Source organism: Salmo salar, chromosome 20 (assembly GCF_965601325.2).
Source record: "Salmo salar chromosome 20, fSalSal1, whole genome shotgun sequence".
NCBI lineage: Eukaryota > Metazoa > Chordata > Actinopteri > Salmoniformes > Salmonidae > Salmo > Salmo salar.
Window position 1 is genome coordinate 57,684,210 of NC_138310.1, and position 27,427 is coordinate 57,711,636.

The 27,427-nt window shown below is 41.6% G+C and overlaps 1 protein-coding gene across 1 annotated transcript; it reads right to left on the minus strand.

The window, feature by feature from the left end:
- Positions 1-41: 41 nt before the first annotated feature.
- Positions 42-26,645, minus strand: LOC106580930 (A disintegrin and metalloproteinase with thrombospondin motifs 15). Its single transcript, XM_014162489.3, has 8 exons — positions 25,192-26,645; positions 18,919-19,051; positions 10,075-10,242; positions 9,203-9,486; positions 8,787-8,964; positions 8,105-8,280; positions 5,311-5,486; positions 42-4,532 (listed from the first exon to the last, which is right to left on the minus strand). The coding sequence occupies exons 1-8, from the start codon at positions 26,167-26,169 to the stop codon at positions 3,755-3,757; spliced, it is 2,871 nt and encodes a 956-aa protein (XP_014017964.1). The 5' UTR covers positions 26,170-26,645; the 3' UTR covers positions 42-3,754.
- Between the last annotated feature and the right edge of the window lie 782 nt (positions 26,646-27,427).

Genomic DNA, 27,427 nt, shown 5'->3' on the forward strand with positions numbered 1-27,427 from the left:
ATCATTGACATTAAACACATGTGACCAAAACACAAAGAACACAATATTCACATGTTATTTATTTGTGCACAGATGAATGTATACATAGTATACAAATGCAGATGACGAAAGAACAAGTCTTTTGCTGTACATGATGCAAAAGAAAATGAAATAGCTACAATTCCAAAGAATACAGGAGCCATCTAAAAGATGGAGACAAGACTGAACCAAGACTGTCAAAATAGACAACAGAATTGTATCATGGGAGTGGATTCTCTCTGCTAGGTAGGTACCCTTATTTACAGTGGGTCTGAATGGAATGTAGAGCAAAACAAAATGCCTTTTGTCACTTTCCTATGCATTGCAATAAAACAATTATTATTACATATAATGTCAATAACACAGGCTTTATTAGAAAAGTCAGTAGAGAGGACAAAGTATCAGAAATTGCATCACTAATGATGTGACATGGTCTTGCAGCGTTCCTATTATAATTTGCCAGCATTGCATTGAAATAGCTGAACTGAACACACTGTAACTAATAGTATTTAATGGAAACTCAAATTCTCAAATGACCATGCAAAAGGGGACAAGGAAGAATAGCAGTATCCACTCTACTGCTGGAGGTAAGAAAGCAATGCTATGTCAAGTTCATGTAGTGAATCTGAGATTTGTCTCTTGCAGTACTAAGGGTCTCCTCTAATTCAGTATCCTCATCTCTTTGGCGAAAACATGAATAAAATCTGAGCTTTGTGAAATTTGCACTGTTCCAGACACAACATTAAGAGGAAAATGATGCATTGCACAATACAAGTATATTGTTTCTTGAAACAAATCATTAGTTATACAGTACATACAGTACATTTGATGTTTATACACTGCTCAAAAAAATAAAGGGAACACTAAAATAACACATCCTAGATGTGAATGAATGAAATAATCTTATTAAATACTTTTATCTTTACATAGTTGAATGTGCTGACAACAAAATCACACAAAAATAATCAATGGAAATCCAATTTATCAACCCATGGAGGTCTGGATTTGGAGTCACACTCAAAATTAAAGTGGAAAACCACACTACAGGCTGATCCAACTTTGATGTGATGTCCATAAAACAAGTCAAAATGAGGCTCAGTAGTGTGTGTGGCCTCCACGTGCCTGTATGACCTCCCTACAACGCCTGGGCATGCTCCTGATGAGGTGGCGGATGGTCTCCTGAGGGATCTCCTCCCAGACCTGGACTAAAGCATCCGCCAACTCCTGGACAGTCTGTGGTGCAACGTGGCGTTGGTGGATGGAGCGAGACATGATGTCCCAGATGTGCTCAATTGGATTCAGGTCTGGGGAACGGGCGGGCCAGTCCATAGCATCAATGTCTTCCTCTTGCAGGAACTGCTGACACACTCCAGCCACATGAGGTCTAGCATTGTCTTGCATTAGGAGGAACCCAGGGCCAACCGCACCAGTATATGGTCTCACAAGGGGTCTGAGGATCTCATCTCGGTACCTAATGGCAGTCAGGCTACCTCTGGCGAGCACATGGAGTGCTGTGCGGCCCCCCAAAGAAATGCCACCCCACACCATGACTGACCCACCGCCAAACCGGTCATGCTGGAGGATGTTGCAGGCAGCAGAACGTTCTCCACGGCGTCTCCAGACTGTCACGTCTGTCACATGTGCTCAGTGTGAACCTGCTTTCATCTGTGAAGAGCACAGGGCGCCAGTGGCGAATTTGCCAATCTTGGTGTTCTCTGGCAAATGCCAAACGTCCTGCACGGTGTTGGGCTGTAAGCACAACCCCCACCTGTGGACGTCGGGCCATCATACCACCCTCATGGAGTCTGTTTCTGACCGTTTGAGCAGACACATGCACATTTGTGGCCTGCTGGAGGTAATTTTGCAGGGCTCTGGCAGTGCTCCTCCTTGCACAAAGGCGGAGGTAGCGGTCCTGCTGCTGGGTTGTTGCCCTCCTACGGCCTCCTCCACGTCTCCTGATGTACTGGCCTGTCTCCTGATAGCGCCTCCATGCTCTGGACACTACGCTGGCAGACACAGCAATCCTTCTTGCCACAGCTCGCATTGATGTGCCATCCTGGATGAGCTGCACTACCTGAGCCACTTGTGTGGGTTGTAGACTCCATCTCATGCTACCACTAGAGTGAAAGCACCGCCAGCATTCAAAAGTGACCAAAACATCAGCCAGGAACCATAGGAACTGAGAAGTGGTCTGTGGTTACCACCTGCAGAACCACTCCTTTATTGGGGGTGTCTTGCTAATTGCCTATAATTTCCACCTGTTGTCTATTCCATTTGCACAACAGCATGTGAAATTTATTGTCAATCAGTGTTGCTTCCTAAGTGGACAGTTTGATTTCACAGAAGTGTGACTGACTTGGAGTTACATTGTGTTGTTTAAGTGTTCCCTTTATTTTTTTGAGCAGTATATATATGGTTTGTTTCTCTCAAAATATTTAATTGTTTGGCCAAATTTAAAGCTTTATTTTATCACCGAATTGATTAAAATCGATTCCTAATTGGTTTGATAATTGCCTATTGCTGGTAATCTTTTCAAGTGTATAGGATATTTCATTAACAAGTTTTCATTATCATCATATGAGAAATATTACTATTACTAACTGTTTAATCATGGAAACTGATAAAGGCATATTGTAGGGTTTTTAACAAGACCTTTTCAAATTGTTTTAGATTACAATTGTAATTTTTGACAAAAATGTTGTTGTTTTTTATATTGAACTTATGTCAATGTACCTAATACATTAACAATTAACAATATTAATAATACAATTCCATTGTAAATACCAAAATATAATTTGAAACTAGTGCATGGACGAAACATGTCTTATATTTTGCAGATACAGTACTGCACTTCACATTTCATTAAGATTATTATTGGAAAAATGGGGATGGTGAACTTCAGATGTCAGTAAATCAAGATAACAAACATCCTGCTCCAATGATAATCCAGTGACTGATTTGAAGTTGATTGAGTCTCTTGTGTCATATACAGTAAATAGTCTATAGACCTATATGGACTGTACCTAGACCAGCACTGTGTGTGCATGTGTGTTTTACTCTTTGTCTCACTAGAGGTAGACTGGCTGTGGCTGTGTCAAAAATGGTTGTTGCCTACTGCCAACTAAAATAATAAGCTATGTAGTAACCGTACTGCATACTATTTAGAACATACTGTTTAGTAAAATGTATGCAGTAATGAACAAATATCAACATACAAGGCTCCTCCATACCAAGATGGTGTCATCTAATGCATAGCTGGGTTGTCCCCGCCTTTCGTTTATTTTGGTACAGCCGTTCCCCTTTTCTGATCAGCTGTTGTCAAACTCACATGGATCTAATAAACACGAGAATCTTCTTCAATAGTGTGCAGTGAATTCATATTATATCAAAAGTCGAAAGAAGTATGGCATCCTGGCATTAAAAACACTCAATAATTGAAATTTCACATACAATAAAACGTTATATTTTCGCATACTCAAAAACCCTACTACTTAGGACACAAGTACTAGTATTTGGACACAGCCAGTAACTCCAACTCAACTGAAATGGTCCCACAGTTTGTACCTCTACCACTTTCTTTCCCTTAGCTGTTTCAAATACCATTTTGTCATCACAGTCCTCCACACCAATGCCATGCACTATGGGAGTCCGTCAGAACCTTATAGGACAGCGAATGGGTTTTCTTTTCAAGAGCATCACTGGAACAACACAAAGAGTCAGCAGGCATAGAACTTCTCTAACACGGCTGCACTGTGCAGAAATCTAGTTCCTGTGGCTTCTTCATACCAGCGCAGTGCTCTCTGGGTAGGTGCATGCCAGTCTGAGTGGTGCAACGCAGCGGCCGCCGTTTGAAGCCCCTCCCGCATGTCTTGGAGCATGACGACCACTGGCCTATGTCCCACATGGGACAGGGGTCCCCACATACCCTGGTGGCAGCCGGCCTCTGTAAGCTGTCACAGTCCGTGGCTGTTTTGCCCTCTGGGTCCGTACACTGAACCCGTCTACTCTGGAGCCCGTTCCCACAGGTCACTGTGCACTCTTCCCATGCCCCCGTCGACCACATGTTCGGGAGCCTGGACTTGTGCGACGGCCCCTTCAGCTCCACCTTGTTGCTGTCCATCAGGACGCTGTTCTGTGAGTGGCTCCTCCCCACTTTCTTCAAGATCTTCTCCTCCTTGTGGTGCTCCCGAGCCAGGTAGAAGGAGTATCGGACCCGGGGCGGGGTCATCTTCCCCACCGAGAGGACCTCCACGGTCAGGGCTTCCTGGAGAGGCCTGGTGGCCTGGAGGATCTCCACAGCACTAGTGGTGCCGCTGTAGCGCAGCAGGCTGCCCTTCACAATGATGTCCCGCTCCACCGCTGACACCACGTAGTTCCCGTTCAGAAGGTATTTGCCGTGTCGGTTCTTCACCGCTAGGTAGTTGTCGTCGTTAACCAAGGCCCTGTAGCCACGCTGTCGGATGTCGATGTTGGACGCTCCCACAGGCAACATCACCACAAAGTTGTAGCCATGTCTGAAAAAAGTATGGCGACATAAAGTATGGTGACATAAAGTACGGTGACATAAAGTATGGTGACACAAATTATGGTGACATAAAGTATGATGACAAAAGTATGATGACACAAAGTATGATGACACAAATTATGATGACATAAAGTATGATGACATAAAGTATGGTGGCATAAAGTATGGTGGCACAAAGTATGATGACACAAATTATGATGACACAAATTATGATGACATAAAGTATGATGACACAAAGTATGATGACATAAAGTATGGTGGCATAAAGTATGGTGGCATAAAGTATGATGCCACAAAGTATGATGACATAAAGTATGATGACAAAGTATGGTGGCATAAAGTATGATGACACAAAGTATGATGACATAAAGTATGGTGGCATAAAGTATGATGACATAAAGTATGGTGGCATAAAGTATGATGACACAAATTATGATGACATAAAGTATGGTGGCATGGTGGCATAAAGTATGGTGGCATAATGTATGATGGCACAAATTATGATGACATAAAGTATGATGACAAAGTATGATGACAAAGTATGATGAAAAAAAGTATGATGACATAAAGTATGGTTGGCATAAAGTATGATGACATAAATTATAATGACAAAGTATGGTGGCATAAAGTATGATGACATAAAGTATGGTGACAAAGTATGATGACATAAAGTATGGTGACAAAGTATGATGACATAAAGTATGGTGACATAAAGTAGGAGATTCTTGTATACATTGAGAACAGCATACTGTGTGCTGGTCACTTACATGGGTTTGGTGAACAATCCGGACACTTTCTTGCAGCTTTGGTTGTCCCCTCCACACACACCACACTTGTCATACTTCTTATTGGAGCTGAGCTTGCTGTCACAGCCCGCCTTGATACATTTCCCTTGGACACACACTGCAGAGGTGTCGGGAGAACAGGGTGTTCCATCAACAACCTGTAGGTGTGAGTAGATTTTGAGAAATATATTAGTGAGAGTGAGAGGAAGCGGGCGCGCGCGCGTGTGTGTGTGTGTGTGTGTGTGTGTGTGTGTGTGTGTGTGTGTGTGTGTGTGTGTGTGTGTGTGTGTGTGTGTGTGTGTGTGTGTGTGTGGGTGTGCGTGCAGGGCTTGACATGAACTTGTCCTTTGGAAAATATTATTTACTTGTCTGAAAGCTCAAGTCAAAAAATGGTCTGTAACACAATGCGCCAAAAATGTAACTGGAAATAGTGTTGTATGATGCATGGAACCACTTTACAAAATAAAATGTAGCATTATCATTATTATGCCTATTAGCACACAGAAAATCAGACAAAAATGTAGCCTACTGGCTTCTTTGCAGATTCAAGACTGTCTCAAAATACGACATTGCCCCTTTAAAGGACCAATGCAGCCCTTTTATAGCAATATCAAATCATTTCTGCTTAACAATTAAGGACCTTACTGTAACAGATTTCCACTAAAATGGGCAAAAGTCTCTTTTTAGCAATTTGCTAGGACTGTTTTGGAGTGGTCTAAGTGGGGATGGGAAAACTGAATACCAGCTGTTATTGGCAGGGAGGTTTGGAACTCTCTTTGTTATTGGTCTATTAACCAATTTATTGCATGGTGATGTCACCATGGAAAGCCGAAACTCCCGCCAATGCAAACCTGCTGATTAGATCGCATTTTCAACCAGCAACTATCAGGAAATAACACTGAGCAATTATTTTCACACTTTTACAGTGTTAGTTTTATCAGCTGATATAAAACAATGTAAAAATATAATGTTGACTGCACTGGGCCTTTAAGTCTCTTCTCAAGGATGATTGCAACATTAGGGTTACAATTACAACAAAATACTTTTTATGTCTTTATAAAATAATTTCCTAATTCAAAGAATCAGGTGGCAAATGGCTAAAAGACCACAAATGGATCCACACTTTCTATCCAGCAACTATCTGGACCATCTAAGGACAGCACAGCAAACAAGCAATACAAATATCAGAGTGCTCAAAGGGAAAGAGAGGTCTGGTATGTATTGATATAAAAGCTTGTTTCACTGCTTGGTTGGTTGGTTGGCTGTGTAAATACTTGCCGACATACAACAGCTGTAAACGACACAGTCTCTGCCTGCTGTTTCTCTCTCTCTCTCTCTCCTCTCTCTCTCTCTCTCTCTCTCTCTCTCTCTCTCTCTCTCTCTCTCTCTCTCTCTCTCTCTCTCTCTCTCTCTCTCTCTCTCTCTCTCTCTCTCTCTCTCTCTCTCACATTCTCTCTCTCACACATTCTCTCTCTTTCTCTCTCTCTCTTTGCCGTGACTGGTACCTCGGTTCTCTCTCACTCTACACCTCCCTATATCAGAGCTAGATACTGTAATCAAGCTTCTGACTGGCATTCTTCTTCACACAAAACATGACTTATGCCTTAGTTTGGTTACGATGGTTGTAGCCTACAACATTGCGCTTAACTCTTCATTGACAGTGCCACCTGTCATTAGATCACCAAATGTAAGACAGTGTTTGTTGGGTAACACTTCACTTGACACCCAGTGTCATAACACATTATGGCACGGTCATAACCATGTCATAATATGTCCTTACAGCTGACATAACTTGTCATAACCTGTCATAACATGGTCATAACACTGTCATGACATATATTTACACCTGTTGTGACCATATATTGTTTTATTTTATGTCTGGTTATGACACCTACATAAGAGTGTCAAAACCCACAAAACCTACCATTACCTTACACCATAGCCTATGTGTCAACAGTATGCTTATGGTTATATAATATCATTTTTAAAATATCATTGTCAGACATGCACCGACCCCAATGCTCTGTTGTTGTTGACTGGGATGAATGCAGGAGCAGATTTCAGGAGCAAGACAAGACACCCTGTTTGTGACTGATGACTGATATAAGGGCATGTACGTGATAGGCCTATCTGGCTTATATGATTATGACGGTCATAATGCTTCTTGACAGTGTCATAAAGTGTATTTTCTTTGATCAAGTAAAGTGACACAGTATAGTCATAATGCTTCATGACAGTGTCATAAAGTGTATTTTCTTAGTCCAAGTAAAGTGACACAGGATGGTCATAATGCTTCATGACATTGTCATAAAGTCTATTTTCTACGAGTTATTTAAAATATGATGAAAAAACATGACTGTTAAGAATTCATTACAACAACAACAAAGGATTTAAGAAACAAACTTTAAACGAAAGGAAACCTCTTGGCAGGGGAACAAACTAATTTGATTAAATGTGGGTTTTGAAACTCTTATGTAAGTGTCATAACCAGCCATTACATAACTAAATATATGTCACAACAGGTGTAAATATACGTGTCATGACAGTGTTATGACCATATTATGACAGGTTATGACAAGTTATGTCAGCTGTTATGACATATTATGACATGGTTATGACCGTGTCATAACGTGTTATGACACTGGGTGTCAAGTAAAGTGTTACCGTTTGTTGTTTGTTGGTGCAATCTGTTACTGCAGGTCAGGAGAAGTTTATTTCTCAACAGCCTTTCTCAACATTCTTCTGCAGGTTGCTACTGCAGTCTGCAGGTACTCACCTTTGGAGCAAGGACATAGAAGTAGCCTGTTCCATTGGCCCTGCAGATGAGCTTGCACTTGTCCTTGGGTGACACTCCAGAATATTTGGGGACCCACACCACAGACGCTGAGAGCCTATTGGTGTTGAGGCTGAATCCGTTGAACGCCTCGCACTGCTCCTCACGGAAGCTTTTGCCTATGGATTGTATGCTTATTAGTAACGTGGATCCATACGAGTACACATCTATACAAAAAAATGTGGGTCATCCTTTAATGAAGCAATGTATAAAGGCTTTATAGGACATACATAAAGTCTTCATGAGCACTACATACCCGCTTGACATAAAAAGTAAACGAATAAGATGTTTTATTGTCGGACAGGTGCACTGAAACATGTTGATTACATCTGGTACTTTGCCAAATGTGACATTACCTTTTGCGACTGTTCATATAACATAACATTTACTTATGAATGATTTCGGAAGCTTTTATATAAGCTTTATCAAGGACTTGTGTCTTTCTTTAACACGTCAAATTGTAATTTTAAAGTGGGACATTTGTTTCACACTCAGGTTCCATTTAGCATATTTTTACATATTAGCATGTGAGCAAATCTTATTTCTTGTGGTAAAGAAGCAAAATGCTTCCAGTTTCCAAAATCATTTCATTAAGGATTATTTAAAACTTCACAATGAGTTCTACCTGATTCTGGGCAGACGTCCAAATTGCAGGAGCGATACTTCACACGGAGTCCTTTGCAGTATTTCCCCCCATATTCTGGAACAGGGTTGTTACAATCTCTTTTGGCAAGCTGAACTCCTCCTCCACAGGTTCTGGAACATGACCCATACACACCCCACCTCCCCCATCCACCGTCCACCTGTAGGAGAACCACATACATTTAGAACCTGCAGTCTAAATGACATGTAGAACCTATAGTTACATTCTAGTATACATTTAGAAATAGAGGTTCCAGTACATATTGTTATTAAGATATAGATGTTTCATTGTTGTTAGATTGTGAAATCATTGTATTCATTGTGAGATCAGTCTCTATCAACATCTACATCAATAGTAATAACTAAGCAGATCAGAACACTGACAGTGAGTGTGCTCACCTTGGTCTTAGTGGTGTTGTTCTTGTCGGTGCACACCCCTTGGAAACAGAGCTTACTGTTGCCACAGCTGGTGCCATCGGCCCAGGGGAAATGACGTGTCTGACAGACCAGCTGGCCTCTGGCCTTGCCCGTGCACCACAGCTTGGAGCAGTGCTGCATGTAGGGACAGGGCTTGGAGCCCGTACCGAAGGCCAGCTCACACTGGCGGTGGAGGCTGTAGTTGGTGCCTGGGAGGCTTTCGGGCAGAGCCAGCAGTTTTTGGGGCTGATCCAGAAGACAGTCCCCTTTTTAAGAAAACAACCACAGTGTCAAGATATCAGCCGTGCAAAGCCAGCCAGGCTGAAGACAATTTTTATGGTTTATATCTGCTCAAGAGTGACAGGTGTTGTCGTAGGAAGCAATATCTCTGCACTGTTATTCAACATTCCCTTGCAGTTGAACAAAGCAGTCTTCACTCCTCTTAATCAGAGTATTTTTCAAGATTTGTAAACCATTACATAATCATATTTTCCAGCCCAAATAAGTTCAAATACCTGTGCAAAAAACCTGTGCAACATTAAACAAGCGTTGGAACTCTTTATACGTCAGTCAGCTAATGCAGACGTTGAACAGAGACAGTATTGGGAATGAGAGGCCCATGAACTCCAGTGCTATTACTGCTAATTGCATGACCTCGTTTAAGAACTCCAATAGTGAGAACTGTTTAGATTTGTTGCAAGGTTGAGAACAAAGTCTGATCTTTTTCAAAGGGGGGGGGAAATAGAGTATATACATTCGTATGACAGCTACAATTTACACAGGCAGAACTCACACACACACGCACATGCACGACAGCTGCAATTGACAGAGACCGAGCTGAGTGGCTGACTGACCGTGGCCTCTGTCCAGGAAGTCTGTAATGATGGCTGCGCTGCACACAGACCAGGGGTTGGCACGGTCGATCTGGATCAGCGTGGGGGACATCATGTGGTTGTCCTTGAGCTTCCCAAACACCTCCTTGCAGGCATTCACATTGTCATGGGGCATGTTGAAAACATGGCCTGAAGGACAGAAAAAAAAGCACAAGGAGGAAATATGACCAGGACGACTATAAAATCTGAAAAAATTGAATATTGGTTTGGGGGTACTAGGTTCATTTCATCATCATCTCATCATCATCATCATAATTTGAATCAGTGTCAATCATCATCAACCAACTCCAATAATGTTTTAATTCACGTGTCAAAAACCCGCAGGCAGAGGGTCTGCGGGTTTTTGCTCCTCCATTGTACTTGATTGATTAAATATGGACACTAATTAGAAAGGAACTCCCCTCACCTGGTTGTTTATGTCTTAATTGAAAGGAAAAAACAAAAACCCGCAGACACTTGGCCCTCCATGGAATGAGTTTGACACCCATGTACTAATTAGAGGATGATTTAAATAAGAGGAAAAATTACATCTCTGCTCAACAAGCCATTGAGACCTTGCTACTGTCGAGCGGTGGTTTGTTTGCAGATATTTCCACCTTTTATTAAGTTTGCTATGTCCATTTGTTTTGCTCAGCCTGCTGTAGCTCACGGTGCTAGCCTGGCCTAGTACCATTTGCTTATGTTTGTAATGAAGACCGCTGACAGTGGAACATAATCACAGATTCATTGGGACGAGAACAAGGAGACTCAAGGAGGTTCACTAGTCTTCTAGTGTTAGCATTGAGGCGGTGTGGCCTAGTAGGAGGTCCACTGTGTGCAGCTCACCCTGCATTAACATAAATAACATGACAATATCTACTTCTGCTAAGTTTCCCAGAAAAGCAAGGAAAACAAGCAAGCATCCCTACAAAAGTGCTCAAAATAGCCCACGTTAACAAGGTTCATTAAATGAATAACTTGCTAGAAACAGATGACATTTATATTCTGACTATCTCTGAAACTCACTTAGATTATACCTTTGATGATACAGTGGTAGCAATACAAGGTTATAACATTTAAGAAAATACAGAAATGCCAGTGGTGGGGGTGATGCTGTTTATATTCAGAACCACATTCCTGTAAAGCTTAGAGAGGACCTCATGTTAAATACTTATGAAGTAATATAGCTACAGGCTCATCTGCCTCATCTAAAGTCCATTCTTGTGGGAAGCTGCTATAGACCACCAAGTGCTAACAGTCAGTATCTTGATAACATGTGTGAAATGCTTGATAATGTATGTGATATCAACAGAGAGGTATAGTTTCTGGGTGATTTAAATATTGACTGGCTTTCGTCAAGCTGCCCACTCAAGAAAAAGCTTCAAACTGTAAGGTTGACTGATAACCTGAACCAGGTTGCAGGCACTGGTTACAGTTTGAAGATTTTTCTTGAGTGGGCAGCTTGACGAAAGCCAGTCAATATTTAAATCAACATGTATTGATCACATCATTACTAATGCTGGAGAAATGTGCTTGAAAGCAGTATCTAGATCCATCAGATGTAGTGATCACAATATAGTAGCCATATCTAGGAAAACCAAAGTTCCAAAGGCTGGGACTAATATATAGGTTATAAGAGGTCATACAATAAGTTTTGTAGCGATTCCTATGTTGTTGATGAACAAAAATATTTGTTGGTCCATGGTGTGTAATGAGAAGCAAACAGACGCTGCACTTGACACATTTATGAAATTGCTTATCCCAGTTACTAATAAGCATGCACCCATTAAGAAAATGACTGTAAAAAGTAAAAACTGTTAAATCCTGGTGGATTGATGAGGAATTGAAAAATTGTATGGTTGAGATGGATGAGGAAAAATGAATGGCAAATAAGTCTGCCTGCACAACCGATTGGCAAACGTACTGCAAATTGAGAAATCATGTAACTAAATTTAATAAAAAGAAGAAGAAACTACACTATGAAACAAAGACAAATGACGTAAAGAATGGCAGTAAAAAACTTTGGAGCACATTCAATGACATTTTTTGAAAAAAGGCAACTCAGCTCCATCATTCATTGAATCAGATGGCTCATTCATCCCAAAACCGACTAATATTGCCTACTACTTTAATGAATTTTTCATTGGCAAGATTAGCAAATTTAGGCATGACAAGCCAGCAACAAACGCTGACACTACACAAGTATATCTGACCAAATTATGAAAGACACGCATTGTCATTTTTTATTCTGTAAAGTGAGTGTGGAAGAAGTAAAAAATCATTGTTGTGTATCAACAATGACAAGCCACCGGGGTCTGACAACTTGGATGGAAAATTACTGAGGATAATAGCGGACAATATTGCCACTCCTATTTGCCAGTTTTAACATTTTTGCCTACTAGAAAGTGTGGGCCCTCAGACCCGGAGGGAAGCAAAAGTCATTCCGCTACCTAAGAATAGTAAAGCCCCCTTTACTGGCTCAAATAGCCAACCAATCAGCCAGTTAACAATCCTTAGAAATGTTTTGGATTTTTTTTTTGACCAGATACAATGCTGTTTTATAGTAAATAAATTGACAACAGACTTTCAGCACACTTATAGGAAAGGACATTCAATAAGCGCAGCACTTACACAAATGACTGATGATTGCCTGAGAGAAATTGATGATAAAAAGATTGTGTTTTGTTAGACTTCAGTGAGGATTTTGAAATTATCGATCATAGTCTGCTGCTGGAATGGCTTTACATCCCCTACTATATTTTGGATAAAGAGCTACCTGTCTAACAGAACACATAGGGTGTTCTTCAATGGAACCCTCTTCAACATAATCCAGGTCAAATCAGGAATTCCCCAGGGAAGCTGTCTAGGCCACTTACTTTTTTCAATCTTTACTGAGTAAAGCCAGTGTGTCTATGTATGCGGATGACTCAACACTATACACGTCAGCCACTACAGCGATTGAAATGACTGCAACACTTAACAAAGAGCTGCAGTCAGCTTCAGAATGGGTGGCACGGAACAAGTTATTCCTAAATATTTCAAAAACTAAAAACTTTGTATTTGGGACAAATCATTCACTAAACACTAAACCTCAACTACATCTTGTAATAAATCATGTGGAAATGTAGCAAGTTGAAGTGACTAAACTGGTTGGAGTAACTGTAATGGTCAAAACATATTGATACAACAGAAGTCTGGGGAGAAGTCTGTCCATAATAAAGTGCTACTCTACCTTCTTAACAGCACTATCAACAAGGCAGGTTCTACAGGCTCTAGTTTTGTCGCACCTGGACTGCTGTTCAGTCGTGTGGTCAGTTGCCACAAAGAGGAACTTAGGAAAGTTGCAATTGGCTCAGAACAGGGCAGCACGGCTGGCCCTTGGACTTACACAGAGAGAAAACATCAGTAATATGCATGTAAATCTCTCCTGGCTCAAAGTGGAGGAGAGATTGACTTCATCACTACTTATATTTGTGAGAGGTATTGACATGTTGAATGCACCGAGCTGTCTGTTTGAACTACTGGCACACAGCTTGGACACCCATGCATACCCCACAAGACATGCCACCAGAGGTCTCTTCACAGTACCCAAGTCCAGAGCAGACTATGGGAGGCGCACAGTACTACATAGAGCCATGACTACATGGAACTCTATTCCACAACAGGTAACAGATGCAAGCAGTAGAATCAAATTTAAAAAACAGATAGAAACACATCTTATGGAACAGCAGGGACTGTGAAGCAACACAAACATAGGCACAGACACATGTACACACACACATGATAACATACACACTATACAAACACTTACACCTGGATTTTGTGTTGTAGATATGTGGTAGTGGAGTAGAGGCCTGAGGGGCACACACTTAGTGTGTTGTGAAATCTGTTCTGAATGTATTAGAATGTTTTTGAAATTGTATAACTACCTTAATTTTGCCAGACCCCAGGAAGAGCAGGTGCTGCATTCAGCAGCTAATGGGGATCCATAATAAATACGAATTCTTCACTGCAACTGTTCATGGCAGGACACTTGTGACTAATGTTTGATCCCCCATCTCTTCAAACTCATATAGTCTACATACTATTGTAGGGCTAGTATGTATATTATACACTATGTTGTGAAATGTCATGTAGTCACTTGAACTCCATCCATTCCACTCCCAATATCAAACCAACCACTTTTCCCAATGCTGTCATAGATTATGAAGTATAATACTCACAGACAGTAGAAGTAAAATAACAATTTTCTTTGATGGGGAAAAAAAAGAAAACAGTTAGATGTTGTTGGAAACAAAGTCCTCAGTACCAAGTCATCACATCCCACACGGAAATTACGACTTCACAAATGGATGTAAAATATGACAGGGTCCTTTTTGAAAGGAAATTGTATAATTAGTTAATAGACGTGTGCACCTTAAACCAGTGCCTCTCAATGGGGCCTCACATCTGCTATTACTTCCCCATGTGTTTTCAGGCTTTACTCCCTTCACAGCCCCACATGGATGACTGAAAACACTTGATCGTAACTGTCACTTGTCTCATTAATAATACCAGCCTTGACAAAAATGGCTTCAGTGGTAACGAGACCGTTGGACAGAATGACACCCATTTCATTGGATCAAAGGAAGAAGGCGAGAAAAGTTCAAGAGTTTTCAACAGGCCTTAGTCCTTTGTTCCCCATTCCATGTCTGACAGATTAGAAATGGTAATCAAATGATGCACGTGGGGATGACCAAATGACATCATCAACACCTATCATCTTTTGTTCAAGACATGCATAATGCCTACAAGTTCACTCTGGCATTAACATAATCAACATACAAGTCTATTTGGGCATTGACATATTATTTATTAGCTGTGAACATCGAAGACGATGAGGTGCCTGATGAAGAGCTCCGTGGTCTGTTTGTCAGATGTCTCTACCTCCCTGCCTGGCTGTTCCATCTATGCTCCCTCCTCTCAAGCTACTACATTATGAACCTCCTATCATCTAAAGCTGTGGGAGACGAACACCCAAGAACTGCCAGATCCCTACATTTGTTTTGTAAATGTTTTTGTTTGTTTTGTTTTTGAAGCGACTTTGATTCTACTTGTATTGAAAAGCGCTATATAAAATAAATATTTTATTATTATTATTGTTTTTATTATTTAGTCTTCACAGGCTATCTAGAACCAGTAAAGGTTCTTTGGCTGTCCCCAAAGATCAAATCACCACGATGTCACAATAGCAAGTCAATTTAATTCTGGTTTGTAAATACCGAGTTCTGTGTATGGTTGGTTCTCTGCATGGCTCTATTCTGTATTTAGAAATCAGTATTGTATAATGTAATTGACAGTATGGTAGGGGGCCAGTAAAATTGTCGCTATTTTCACAAATGGAACATGTTCAAATGCTCAGATCTTAATACCCTTTGGTATTAAATTGCCTGGACCAATATATAAAAATAGAGGGCCAGGTAGCCTAGTCAATAACCAAAAAGTTACTAGTTTGAAACCCCAAGCCAACAAGGTGAAAGATCTGTCGATCTGCCCTTCAGCAAGGCAATGAAGCACGGTCAAAAATGGCTGATCCCTGACCGTGACCCCACTCTCCAAAGGTATCACAGGGGGAGTTGGAATGTATAAAAAACACACGTGTACAAGTTACCCTCTTGTACATGCAGTAAAACAGGACAAATATAAGCACCCCTATTTGAGTATATGCAGTATTATAAGCAGAGTCACTGTAGAGTGAGTCATTTTACAGTGTTTTTCCTCTTTCTCAGATTTTAAACATGTTCTAATCTTAATAATTGTTGGTATATAGATGGTCCGAACCTTATATAAAACAATATAAAATAAATCCACACACTGTCTCTCACACACACACTCCTAGAGTATATTATACAGTATAAGAAATTCCATTGTAAGTCAATGGAGAATGAGGCCTGCTACAGCATTCTCCCTCTTTCTCTCCCTCTCTCAAAAGCACACGTGTACACAAATACCACAGATTTTCACACACACACGGGTGTGAATGGATGTCTCATGGGAGGGTGGGGTATGCGAAATGAGTCATCTTTGTGCATGTTCTGACCCCTTCTACAATGTGCAGACATATTTGGAAGGTGTCATTCAAATCAAAAAGGGTGCAGTCCAAAAGTGATTACATTCATAATATGAACGACCCACACTTATTCCACAGCAAAAGGGTAAAAATAACAATTCTACAGTTTCCACAAATCAATGAAACCAGTTATGACATCAGACTAACTAAGATTAGCTTCAAAGATCTGTATTTGTAGATACATTCAGAATGGTTTGGCTTTCCCACCCGGTGTTGTTTGTTGGTGTGTGTGTGTCTGTGTGCACACATGGGTGTGCAAGCGTGTTCGTATGTCACATGTGTGCTTGTGAGAGATGGAGAGAAAGAGGGAGAATAATGTAGCAGGTCTCACTCTCCATTGACTTATATTGGATTTGCTTATACTGTATAATGTACTCTAGGAGTGTGTGTGGGTGTGTGAGGATTGCTTTAGATATTGTTTATACAGTAGATACGGTGCCTTCGGAAAGTATTCAGACCCCATGACTTTTTCCACATTGAGCTCAGGTGCATCCTGTTTCCATTGATCATCCGTGAGATGTTTCTACAACTTGATTGGAGTCCACCTGTGGTAAATTCAATTAATTGGACATGATTTGGAAAGGCACACACCTGTCTATATAAGGTCCCACAGTTGACTGTGCATGTCAGAAAAAAAGCCATGAGGTCGAAAGAATTGTCTTGAGGCACAGATCTGGGTAAGGGCACCAAAAAATGTCTGCAGCATTGAGGTCCCCAAGAACACAGTGGCCTCCATCAATCTTAAATGGAAGAAGTTTGGAACCACCAAGACTCTTCCTAGAGCTGGTCGCCAGGCCAAACTGAGCAATCGGGAAAGAAGGGCCTTGGTCAGGGAGATGACCAAGAACCCGGTGGTCACTCTGAGAGCTCCAGAGTTCCTCTGTGGAGATGGGAGAACCTTCCAGAAGGACAACCATCTCTGCAGCACACCACCAATCAAGCTTTTATGGTAGAGTGGCCAGACGGAAGCCATTCCTCAGTAAAAGGCACATGACAGCCTGTTTGGAGTTTGCCAAAAGGCACCTAAAGACTCTCAGACCATGAGAAACAAGATTCTCTGGTCTGATGAAACCAAGATTGAACTCTATGGCCTGAATGCCAGGCGTCACGTCTGGAGAAACCGTGCACTATCCTTACGGTGAAGCATGGCGGTGGTAGCATCTTGCTGTGGGGATGTTTTCAGCAGCAGGGACTGGGAGTCTAGTCAGGATTTGGCGAAAGATGAACGGAGCAAAGTACAGAGAGATCCTTGATGAAAACCTGCTCCACAGCACTCTGGACCTCAGACTGGTGAGAAGGTTCACCTTACAACAGGACAACAACCCTAAGCACCCAGACAAGACAACGCAGGAGTGGCTTCGGGACAAGTTTCTGAATGTGCTTGAGTGGCCCAGCCAGAATCCAGACTTGAACTCGATCATACATCTCTGGAGAGACCTGAAAATAGCTGTGCAGCAACGCTCCCCATCCAACCTGACAGAGCTTGAGAGGATCTGCAGAGAAAAATGGGAGAAAGTCCCCCAAATACAGGTGTGCCAAGCTTGAAGCATCATACCCAAGAAGACTCAAGGCTGTAATTGCTGCCAAATGTGCTTCCACAAAGTACTGAGTAAAGGGTTTGAATACTTATGTAAATGTGATATTTCCATTTTGAATTATTTATACATTTGCAAACATTTCCAAAAACCTGTTTTTGTTTTGTCATTATGGGGTATTGTGTTTCGATTGATGAGGAAAAACATTAATTTAATACATTTTAGAATAAGGCTGTAACGTAACAAAATGTGTAAAAAGTCAAGGTGTCTGAATACTTTCCGAATGCACTGTATATACACACCTTCCTAATATTAAGTTGCACCCCCTTTTGCCCTCAGAACATCCTCAATTTATCGAAGCATGGACTTTACAAGGTGTAAAAAGTGTTCAAGGTTGCTGACCCATAGTTGTGTCAAGTTGGCTGGATGTCCTTTGGGTGGTGGACCATTCTTGATACACATGGTAAACTGTTGAGCATGAGAAACCCAGCAGCGTTGCAGTTCTTAAAAATCCTTCTTTAACCGATTTCCTCCCCTTCATCTACACTGATTGAAGTGGATACACCAAGTGACATCAATAAGGGATCTTAGCTTTCACCTGAATTCACCTGGTCAGTCTATGTCATAGTACAATAAAAACTGACATTGTAGACAAACGCTTTGGCGGAAATTAGATTTTGTCGATCAGTAAGCTCAGATGGCAAGTGTACCAAATTAAATGTTACATTTCCGTTATGGACATGCATGGGTTAATAACAAGAGAGTAGTGTTGATGATTTTAGAAACATTTTAGAAAATTGAGTATATCCATTATTCATTAGATAGTCCCCAATGGTCTGCATATTGTTTCCTATGCGTTATTCAGTCTAGCTTTACGACGCTCACAACCTGGAACTAAAAGAACAGCTTTGTTTATACACATTCTGATTTGGTCTATAGGAGAACCCTTTGAAGAACCACTTTTGGTTCTTGGTAAAACCCTTTTGGTGCCAGGTAGATCACTTTTTGGATCCATGTAGAACCCTTTCCACAGAGGGTTCTACATGGAACCCAAAAGGGTTCTACCTGGAACCCAAAATGGCTCTCCTATGGGGATAGCCGAAGAACCCTTTTGGAACCCTTTTTTCTAAGAGTGTTCTGGTAGATACCGATAATACACAAGTTAGAGTGATCTTCACTCACCCAATTCATGAGCAGTGGTGAAGGCCGAAGGGAGACCGTCATCCTCGATGACAGAGCAGCTTCTCTTGGGATCACACATAGTGCCCACGTCTGCCATGCCTAAGGTGTCACAGGTAGTGGCTCCACACAAGTCCTGTTGCAGGAAACAAATTACATGTAATCATCTGGACAATGTGTGTAGGTGTGTAATTTAATTTGTCTTGTGTGTGTGTGTGTTGTTATTTCATTGCATATCCACCATCTTTTAGTAGATATTTAAACAGAAAACACTAACAATCCGGTCCATTGTTCTGGTTAGGCCCATTTTTTTTTATATCTCTCTCCCTCTCTCAATCTGGCCCAGTGAACTAACCCTTTAATCCACAAGATGCTTAGGGAATGTTACAGCTGTCAGAGAAGAACAATTACACTGCCACGTGCCAAGAGGTCGAGCTGACAATGGAACTGTTAAAAATGTATTGTACTTGACCATTGTACAATGCTTTCAAACACAAGCTTATTTGATTTGAGTCTGAGAATTATTATCTGATATAACTACATTGTTCATACAAGCACATTAACACCATACCTCTAGCCTATGATATTAAATTAAATAACCCCCTCCCCCAATAAAGTGAATAAACACACTTCAAGGTAATGGTATAGGTCAAGGCATCTTCACCATATAAGTGGGATCATTTTACACCACTTTGATCACAGTTGGACAGATTCAGTCTCAGAATTAAGTGTTATGCACTCGAAGAGAACCAATGCATTAGATTGCTCCCAGCCAAGCAAGGCTTAATGGAAAACAGACAGACTGGCTGAATCCAGGCTGAGAGGCAGGACTAAAGGCTCACAGCTGGAAGTGAGTGGATCATCACAGAGAAATGGATACTTCCCATTCCACCATTGGAGTGTGTCAAATCCTAGCTCTGGTCCAGGCGTTAGTGCAAATGCTGAGCCTTCCATTAGCAAGCTGTGCTGAATTCCTGGACCAGAGCTAGTGAAACCCCTGCCTGGCCTGATCTACCTGTGGCATTTCTAAACTCAGTGGCATGGTGCTAACATGGGTTGGGATCATCGTTGAGTGCTAACGCCCGAGAATCCGCTGTTTGGAGAATATATTGGCACAGGTGTTGTTAGGCCCGAGACAAAGTCTAACGCCGGGAAACCGTGCCAATATATCCTCCAAACACCGGCTTTGAGGGCATTATCACTTTTATACGTGTTACCAACATATTCAAATCATTTACATATTTTCATTAAAAACATTATTTGGATTAATTTATTCATACCATTTCATCCTTCCACAAGATATAGTCCCGACACAAATCCATGGTTGCTAGAGACGCGACCCAGTCGTTCAGTCTTTTTGTTCTGTATCTATGGACAGTCGTTTGTTTTAAATGTTCCATCGCCATACTGGCTGGCAACGTTCTTATCTCTTGCTTGCTAGCTAGCCAACTATGGCTAATTTACAGTCACGTCAAAAAGTGCAGCCAGAATAACAGCAAAGTAGCTGCATTTGCATTGGTTTAAGCTGTTTTCTAGTGACATTTATTTGGATACATCCATAACAATGAGCTAATGAGGGGGATTTCGCCTGGCATAGAAAATGTGCTCACTCATCAGGACACTGTTGTTCAGAGGAGCTAGCCAACAACACAGCTACAGTAACACGATCGCGTCAAACTGAAGCTGGAAAGACTGCAAATTAGCTGCATTTCGTTTTAACTTTTTTCTATCCATTTTTTTTGTATATATATCCATAAAAATGATGCCAGTTGATTCATGATTTCGACTAGCTGAGAAACACTGCATGCCTGTCTGTGTCGTCCCGACACGTTCATTACTATGGGACAGCAGGAGATCGAATTTTAATATTGAAACAATGTTGTAAATGTTGGAGAGACAAACAGCAAGGTTTATACAAATCTCTGCTGTTGAAAACGAAACGTTAGTCTAAAATAAATGTGAGATAATGTCTATATGCTTTTTATAGTGGAGATCAAGTTTATAAATTGCCTGGCTGGGCTGATGAGACAGTAGGCAGCCAGATGAAACAGAGTAAATAGGCATTTTAACTCATAGATTTAGCCTGTGGCAATTTGTGGAATAGACACCAGCTGGAATGCTGTTTTAACCAATCAGCATTCAGGATTAGACCCACCCGTTGTATAAAGAATGATAGAGGCCTCTAGTGGCCAAAAGGCAGTTTTAGCATGGGCAGTGCAATTGAGGGCTTCCACCGTGCTTCCGCCCAGTGGCGACCCGTCATTTGTTTCGAGCCCCACCTGTTTTGCATGTTATTTTGGCATTAATAATACGTGTCACATATCAGCTTGACATCAAATCATGTTTTATCTACAGTAGCTTTGATTGGACTGATCATGTCAACATCATACTTTCAAAATCTTAGCTAGCAGTCATCATCATGAATCATGTCGACAATCTACTGGCAAATCCTTTTCAATCATTGTCATACGAAGAGAAATAATTAAGAGAAATTATAGATAAAATGTATAGGTGCTCATCGGCCATTGCCATAAACATTACACAACAAGTTGGAAATTGCAAATTCAACAATGAGTGGTTTGGAAGGAATCAGTGGATAACTGCAAGCATTGCAAAGCAATCACTAGCCTGCTATTCAGTGGAATGGGTGTGTGGTCCCAAGTCTGGGTTTAAGGGTCTCCTTTCCAAGCTTAAAAGGATAAACATTCAACATTGGCCATGCTGTTAATCCAGCATGACTTCTGACGCGCTCAAAACAACAGGAATCTCAGAACTGGGAAATCTGACTTCAGTGCGTTGAAGACAACTAGGAACTTGAAATAAAACAAGCTCCGACTGAGAAAATACGCTTTGAACGGTCATCCAACTCGGAATTGCAAGTCGAGAACTCAGGCCTCATTTAGAGCTTCGACCTGAAGATCACTGACGTCATCATGATTCAACCTTGTTTTTCCTCGACTTCCCATTGAAAGCACCATCAATCCAGAGAATGCCAGACTTTTATGACAAAGTTTGATGACAAAACTTGCCCAAGAACGACCGCCACGCCACCTTCCTGTTCAAGTGAGCACAGCACAACAAGGTTTGTCCGAAAATGATTGTATGCTGCTGCATAAAATATGTAATATACAGTACCAGAGAGATATGTCTACTGTAGCTAAGAAAGTAATACTAAGTGTATGTTGTGTAGTAAGCTGTTAGCTGTTGCTGGTGCACATATAGCCTATAGCCTGTTTTAGAGAAATGTCATCATCGAATATTGTAAAAGCTTTCATTGTCTGCTTATATGCCCCCTTAATTTATCCTTTGGTTCTGACTTGGTGTACAGGGAGAATAATGTAAGAATGGCCCATGTTCTGAATTAACAGGGGTACCTTGTTAAAAGTCAATTTGTGGAATTTCTTTCCTTCTTAATCCGTTTGAGCCAATCAGTTGTGTTGTGACAAGGTAGGGGTGGTATACAGAAGATAGCCTATTTGGTAAAAGACCGAGTCCATAATATGGCAAAAACAGCTCAAATAAGCAAAGAGAAACGACAGTCCATCATTATTTTAAGACATGAAGGTCAGTCAATCTGGAAAATGTCAAGAACTTTGAACGTTTCTTCAAGAGCAGTCGCAAAAACCATCAAGCGCTATGATGAAACTGGCTGTCATGAGGACCGCCACAGGAAAGGAAGACTCAGAGTTACCTCTGCTGCAGAGGATAAGTTCATTACAGTTACCAGCCTCAGAAATTGCAGCCCAAATAAATGCGTCACAGAGTTCAAGTAACAGACACATCTCAACATCAACTGTTCAGAGGAGACTACGTGAATCAGGCCTTCATGGTTGAATTGCTGCAAAGAAACCACTACTAAAGGACACAATTAATAAGAAGAGACTTGCTTGGGCCAAGAAACATGAGCATTGGACATTAGACTGGTGGAAATCTGTCCTTTGGTTTGATAAGGGCAAATTTGAGATTTTTGGTTCCAACTGCTGTGTCTTTGTGAGATGCAGAGTAGGTGAACGGATGATCTCTGCATCTGTGGTTCTCACCGTGAAGCATGGAGGAGGAGGTATGATGGTGTGGGATTGCATTGCTGGTGACACTGTCTTGAGAGAATGCCAAGAGTGGCCAAAGTTATCATCAAGACAAAGTGTGGCTACTTTGAAGAATTTGTTTAACACTTTTTTTAGTTACTACATGATTCCATATGTGTTATTTCATAGTTGTGATGTCTTCACTATTGTTCTACAATGTAGAAAATAGTAAAGATAAAGAAAAACCCTTGAATGAGTAGGTGTGTCCAAACTTTTGACTGGTACTGTATATTTTTTTTAAGGCATTAAATAAGGCTGAATGAAGTGTTTCGCTGCCAGAAAAGCCTCCGCTGATAGCCAGGTGTAGCAGTGGTAAGATGTTGGGACTCTGCTGTTGAGACAGCTTTATGTAGGCCCTAACAGTTTGTGGGCACCGTTTGTCACCGTTATAGTGCAATTAATGTATTGTTTAGTGTTGTGTTGTGTAGTGGCTTTGCTGGCATGTATACAGTTTTTTCACTTTGTCCCACCAAAATGTACATGCTAAAATTGCCACTGCTTCCGCCAATTTAAAGTAGTCAAAGTAGTCAAATGGGTGGGGATTCCTATGGGTTGTAGCCTCAATGGCGCTGCCCATGCTGTCACAGACGCTATAATGGCACAGATATAAAGCTGAGTTCTCTATCTATCTCTATGGTTGGACGTGGTCTTCCTGTCAGGGTTGGTGCCCCCCCTTGGGCTGTGCCGTGGCGGAGATCTTTGTGGGCTATACTCGGCCTTGTCCCGGGATGGTATGTTGGTGGTTGGAGATATCCCTACAGTGGTGTGGAGGCTGTGCTTTGGCAAAGTGGGTGGGGTTATATCCTACCTGTTTGGCTCTGTCCGGGGGTTTCATCGGATGGTGCCACAGTGTCTCCTGACCCCTCCTGTCTCAGCCTCCAGTATTTATGCTGCAGTAGTTTATGTGTCGGGGGGCTAGGGTCAGTCTGTCACATCTGGAGTATTTCTCTTGTCTTTTCCGGTGTCCTGTGTGAATTTAAATATGCTCTCTCTAATTCTCTCTTTCTCTTTCTTTCTTTCTCTCTCTCGGAGGACCTGAGCCCTAGGACCATGCCTCAGGACTACCTGGCTTGATGACTCCTTGCTGTCCCCAGTTCACCTGGCCGTGCTGCTGCTCCAGTTCCAACTGTTCTGCCTGCAGCTATGGAACCCTGACCTGTTCACCGGACGTGCTACCTGTCCCAGACCTGTTGTCCCAGACCTGCTGGAACCCTGACCTATTCACCGGACGTGCTACTTGTCCCAGACCTGCTGTTTTCAACTCTCTAGAGACAGCAGGAGGAGTCGAGATACTCTCAAAGATCGGCTATGAAAAAGCCAACTGATACTTACTCTTGTGTTACTGATTTGTTGCACCCTCGACAACTACTATGATTATTATTATTTGACAATGCTGGTCATTTATGAACATTTGAACATCTAGGCCATGTGCTGTTATAATCTCCACCCGGCACAGCCAGAAGAGGACTGGCCACCCCTCATAGCCTGGTTTCTCTCTAGGTTTCTTCCTAGGTTTTGGCCTTTCTAGGGAGTTTTTCCTAGCCACCGTGCTTCTACACCTGCATTGCTTGCTGTTTGGGGTTTTAGGCTGGGTTTCTGTACAGCACTTTGACATATCAGCTGATGTAAGAAGGGCTATATAAATAAATTTGATTTGATTTGTTGGGATGGAAAAATAGGTGACTGGCTAGACACACATTCTGAAAGATGTGCTACAGTCGTTGTTCATATGGTTAATTTTGTTCCATGAGCATGTTTTTTGGCTCAGTGATCACGATTGTGGGGGCCTTTATGCTAAATGTTTTGCAATGTGATTCATGATAGGAAAAAGGAGGTGGACTTTTAAGATGTGAAGACAGATGTGTTGCTTTTCAGCTGTGCAGTTGCAAGCAATGTTTTCATTTTTTTTCTCGTAGAGATGCATAGAGTAAAAATTGGAATTGGAAGTGGAATTTTAATTTACTTCCTTAACTGAAAAGGAATTGACACCCAAACCCTACCTTGTCTCAGCATTATCGGGCTGCATGTAACACACAGGGATGTGTCTATAAAAGAGCATTTAGTATTGCATTTGGAGATAATGTATTGGGTGACAATGAGATAATAATAAAAAATTGAAATAACTGATGATTGCATGGAAGCTAATCTGCAAGCAAACATTGACACCTGGCTGCAGCTCACCACACCTTACCTGTTTGGTGAATAGGATTGCAGTGTCCCAGTATTCAGGGTGCTTGTCATTGTATTTGTTTACATTTTTCTGCCAAGAACAGAAACTGCGCAGAGTGAGGGCAGCATTGGTGGAAACCTTGGGTCCTTTCTCTGTTTCGTTGATCACCATGAAGCCCACTACCACTATGTTTATGGAGTTCATGATGCTGGGGTGCTTGTAAAGCCTTGCAGCAACAGACATCAGGGTCAACAGGTAATGTTTCAAGTCGTCCCCGTGGAATTTGGCCATAGACTCATCAGCCACGACAAGAACCTCCACAAACCTAGGGATGGAGGCAAACCTTTTGGATCTACCCAGGCTCTTCAATACAGTTTCAGTCAGGCTGTCCATCTCCAGTCCTTTCATGCGTTTATATTTCTCAAAAGACCCTGAAAGTTTTTGGGTGAAACCAGGTTCTACTCCACATCTGTTCGTGGTGGAATTGCCGCTGGAGTCTCTGTCGCGTCCCCGGCGGCGTATGACATGGGTTCTTCTCTCAGTATTCACTGTATGTCCTCCTCCGGCCCTTTCGCTCCCAAGTGGATTGATGAAATATTCCATGCCCTGGTAAGAAAAGGCACCTTGTAAGCCTTTGCACAGGCTCAGCGCAGCATACGATTCCTGGTCTGCATTGACATCACCAGAGTAGAAGCAGTGGTTCAGGTCTGTGGTTGCAGAGGAAGTTGATGCTAAGGAGCCGCTGTGAGGAGTGATGTTGTGCGCAATAAATGTAGAATCCGGTAAAAGGTTTAGATAACATTCTTGCCTGAAAGCAGTAATTTTAAAAACAACTAGCTGGTCATTCATTCTCCCCTCCGTCTGTCGAATAGTATGTCTTTCCAAATGTTGATGATCTAATCGAACAGGTACGCAAAAATCTATTTCCATGCAATAATTCAATTTAGCATATAATAGGACATCCATAAAAATAAACAGTGAGCCAATAAACATAGACATCTTTGTAATACAAAAACGATTATTTATCGATAAATCCGCCACTGTCCTTGGTGATACCACGTCTGCATGTGAAGTTGATAATCCAGTGCGCTGTGTCACAGAGCGCAGTTGAGCGTCCTCAAAGGATGAAAGACCAAAAGATGTGATCGATTCCCATCTTTAACCAGACTATTGAGCCCAGCCTGCTCTTTGGACTTTGTGAGTTTGACTCTGGAGTCATGTTCATAAACACTGAGAACTGTCAACGGAAATTCGGGGAGGTGCTGGGAAAAGCTCGTTGAACATAGTCTACCCCTTTGGTTTATGCTTTAAACCGCAGCCACTTGTAGCGCTCTAAATATTATTATCACATGTGGCAAGAGCTGAACTGTCTCGTCCCACTATCGGAACCAAAAGTGCGTCTCTGACGCAATAGGTTGAACACTCATCACCTACCACAAAAGTACAGTTTTGGTTTAAAAAAAAAATCTTCAGACCAATTGTACAGTGTGAGTTATAGATTCAGGTGAAACTAATATGACTTAATCCGGCATAACTAATCGATTAATTAAACTATAATATTTTACAAACGAATTATCGTACAGGGTAACTAGGCTTAATGACCTAACAGTTCAAACTCCATGCGTAATGCAAGTACACCCAAGATTGATTCAGAAATAGCCTAATAATATTTCCAACAACGTTGCTCTATCCTGTTCCAGTGTGCAGTACATATGCTATAGCTTAAAAAAGAGCGACACCTGTTGCGCCTGCAGTAGAGTGCGCATCTCTGGTCATTCCCTCGCGTAAAAGGCATGTCATTATTTTGTAATCAAATACTACCACCTTGTGGTTGAAATGCTTCCTCATAACCTTACCTAAAATAACCGACTTTGTATGTAGCGCTAACATGTCTCTTTGCCAATGCCACCTCGAAGCTTATGAGCCCAACGTAATATCAGCGTTCATTTGTTACATTATATTACAGTTTTGACTATCTCTTAAAGAGAATTCTCTAATGTATTCCATGATATCCCTTTATCATTGGTTTATTCGACTGATGAGGACCATGGTCGTGATGGATATGATATAGCCTACTTATGGGAGTCACTTGGGGGTCACTGCACTGGCAGTCACTCAAAGTTCAGAAATAACTGACCGAGCCCTTAAATTATAGTATGGGTGTCCAAGTTGAAGCGTCATGTGCTGTAGGCCTATGCCGAGTTAATATTAGTTGCAGGGTTGTCAAACTGCAGCTATTTCAGACGGGGGGTGTTGG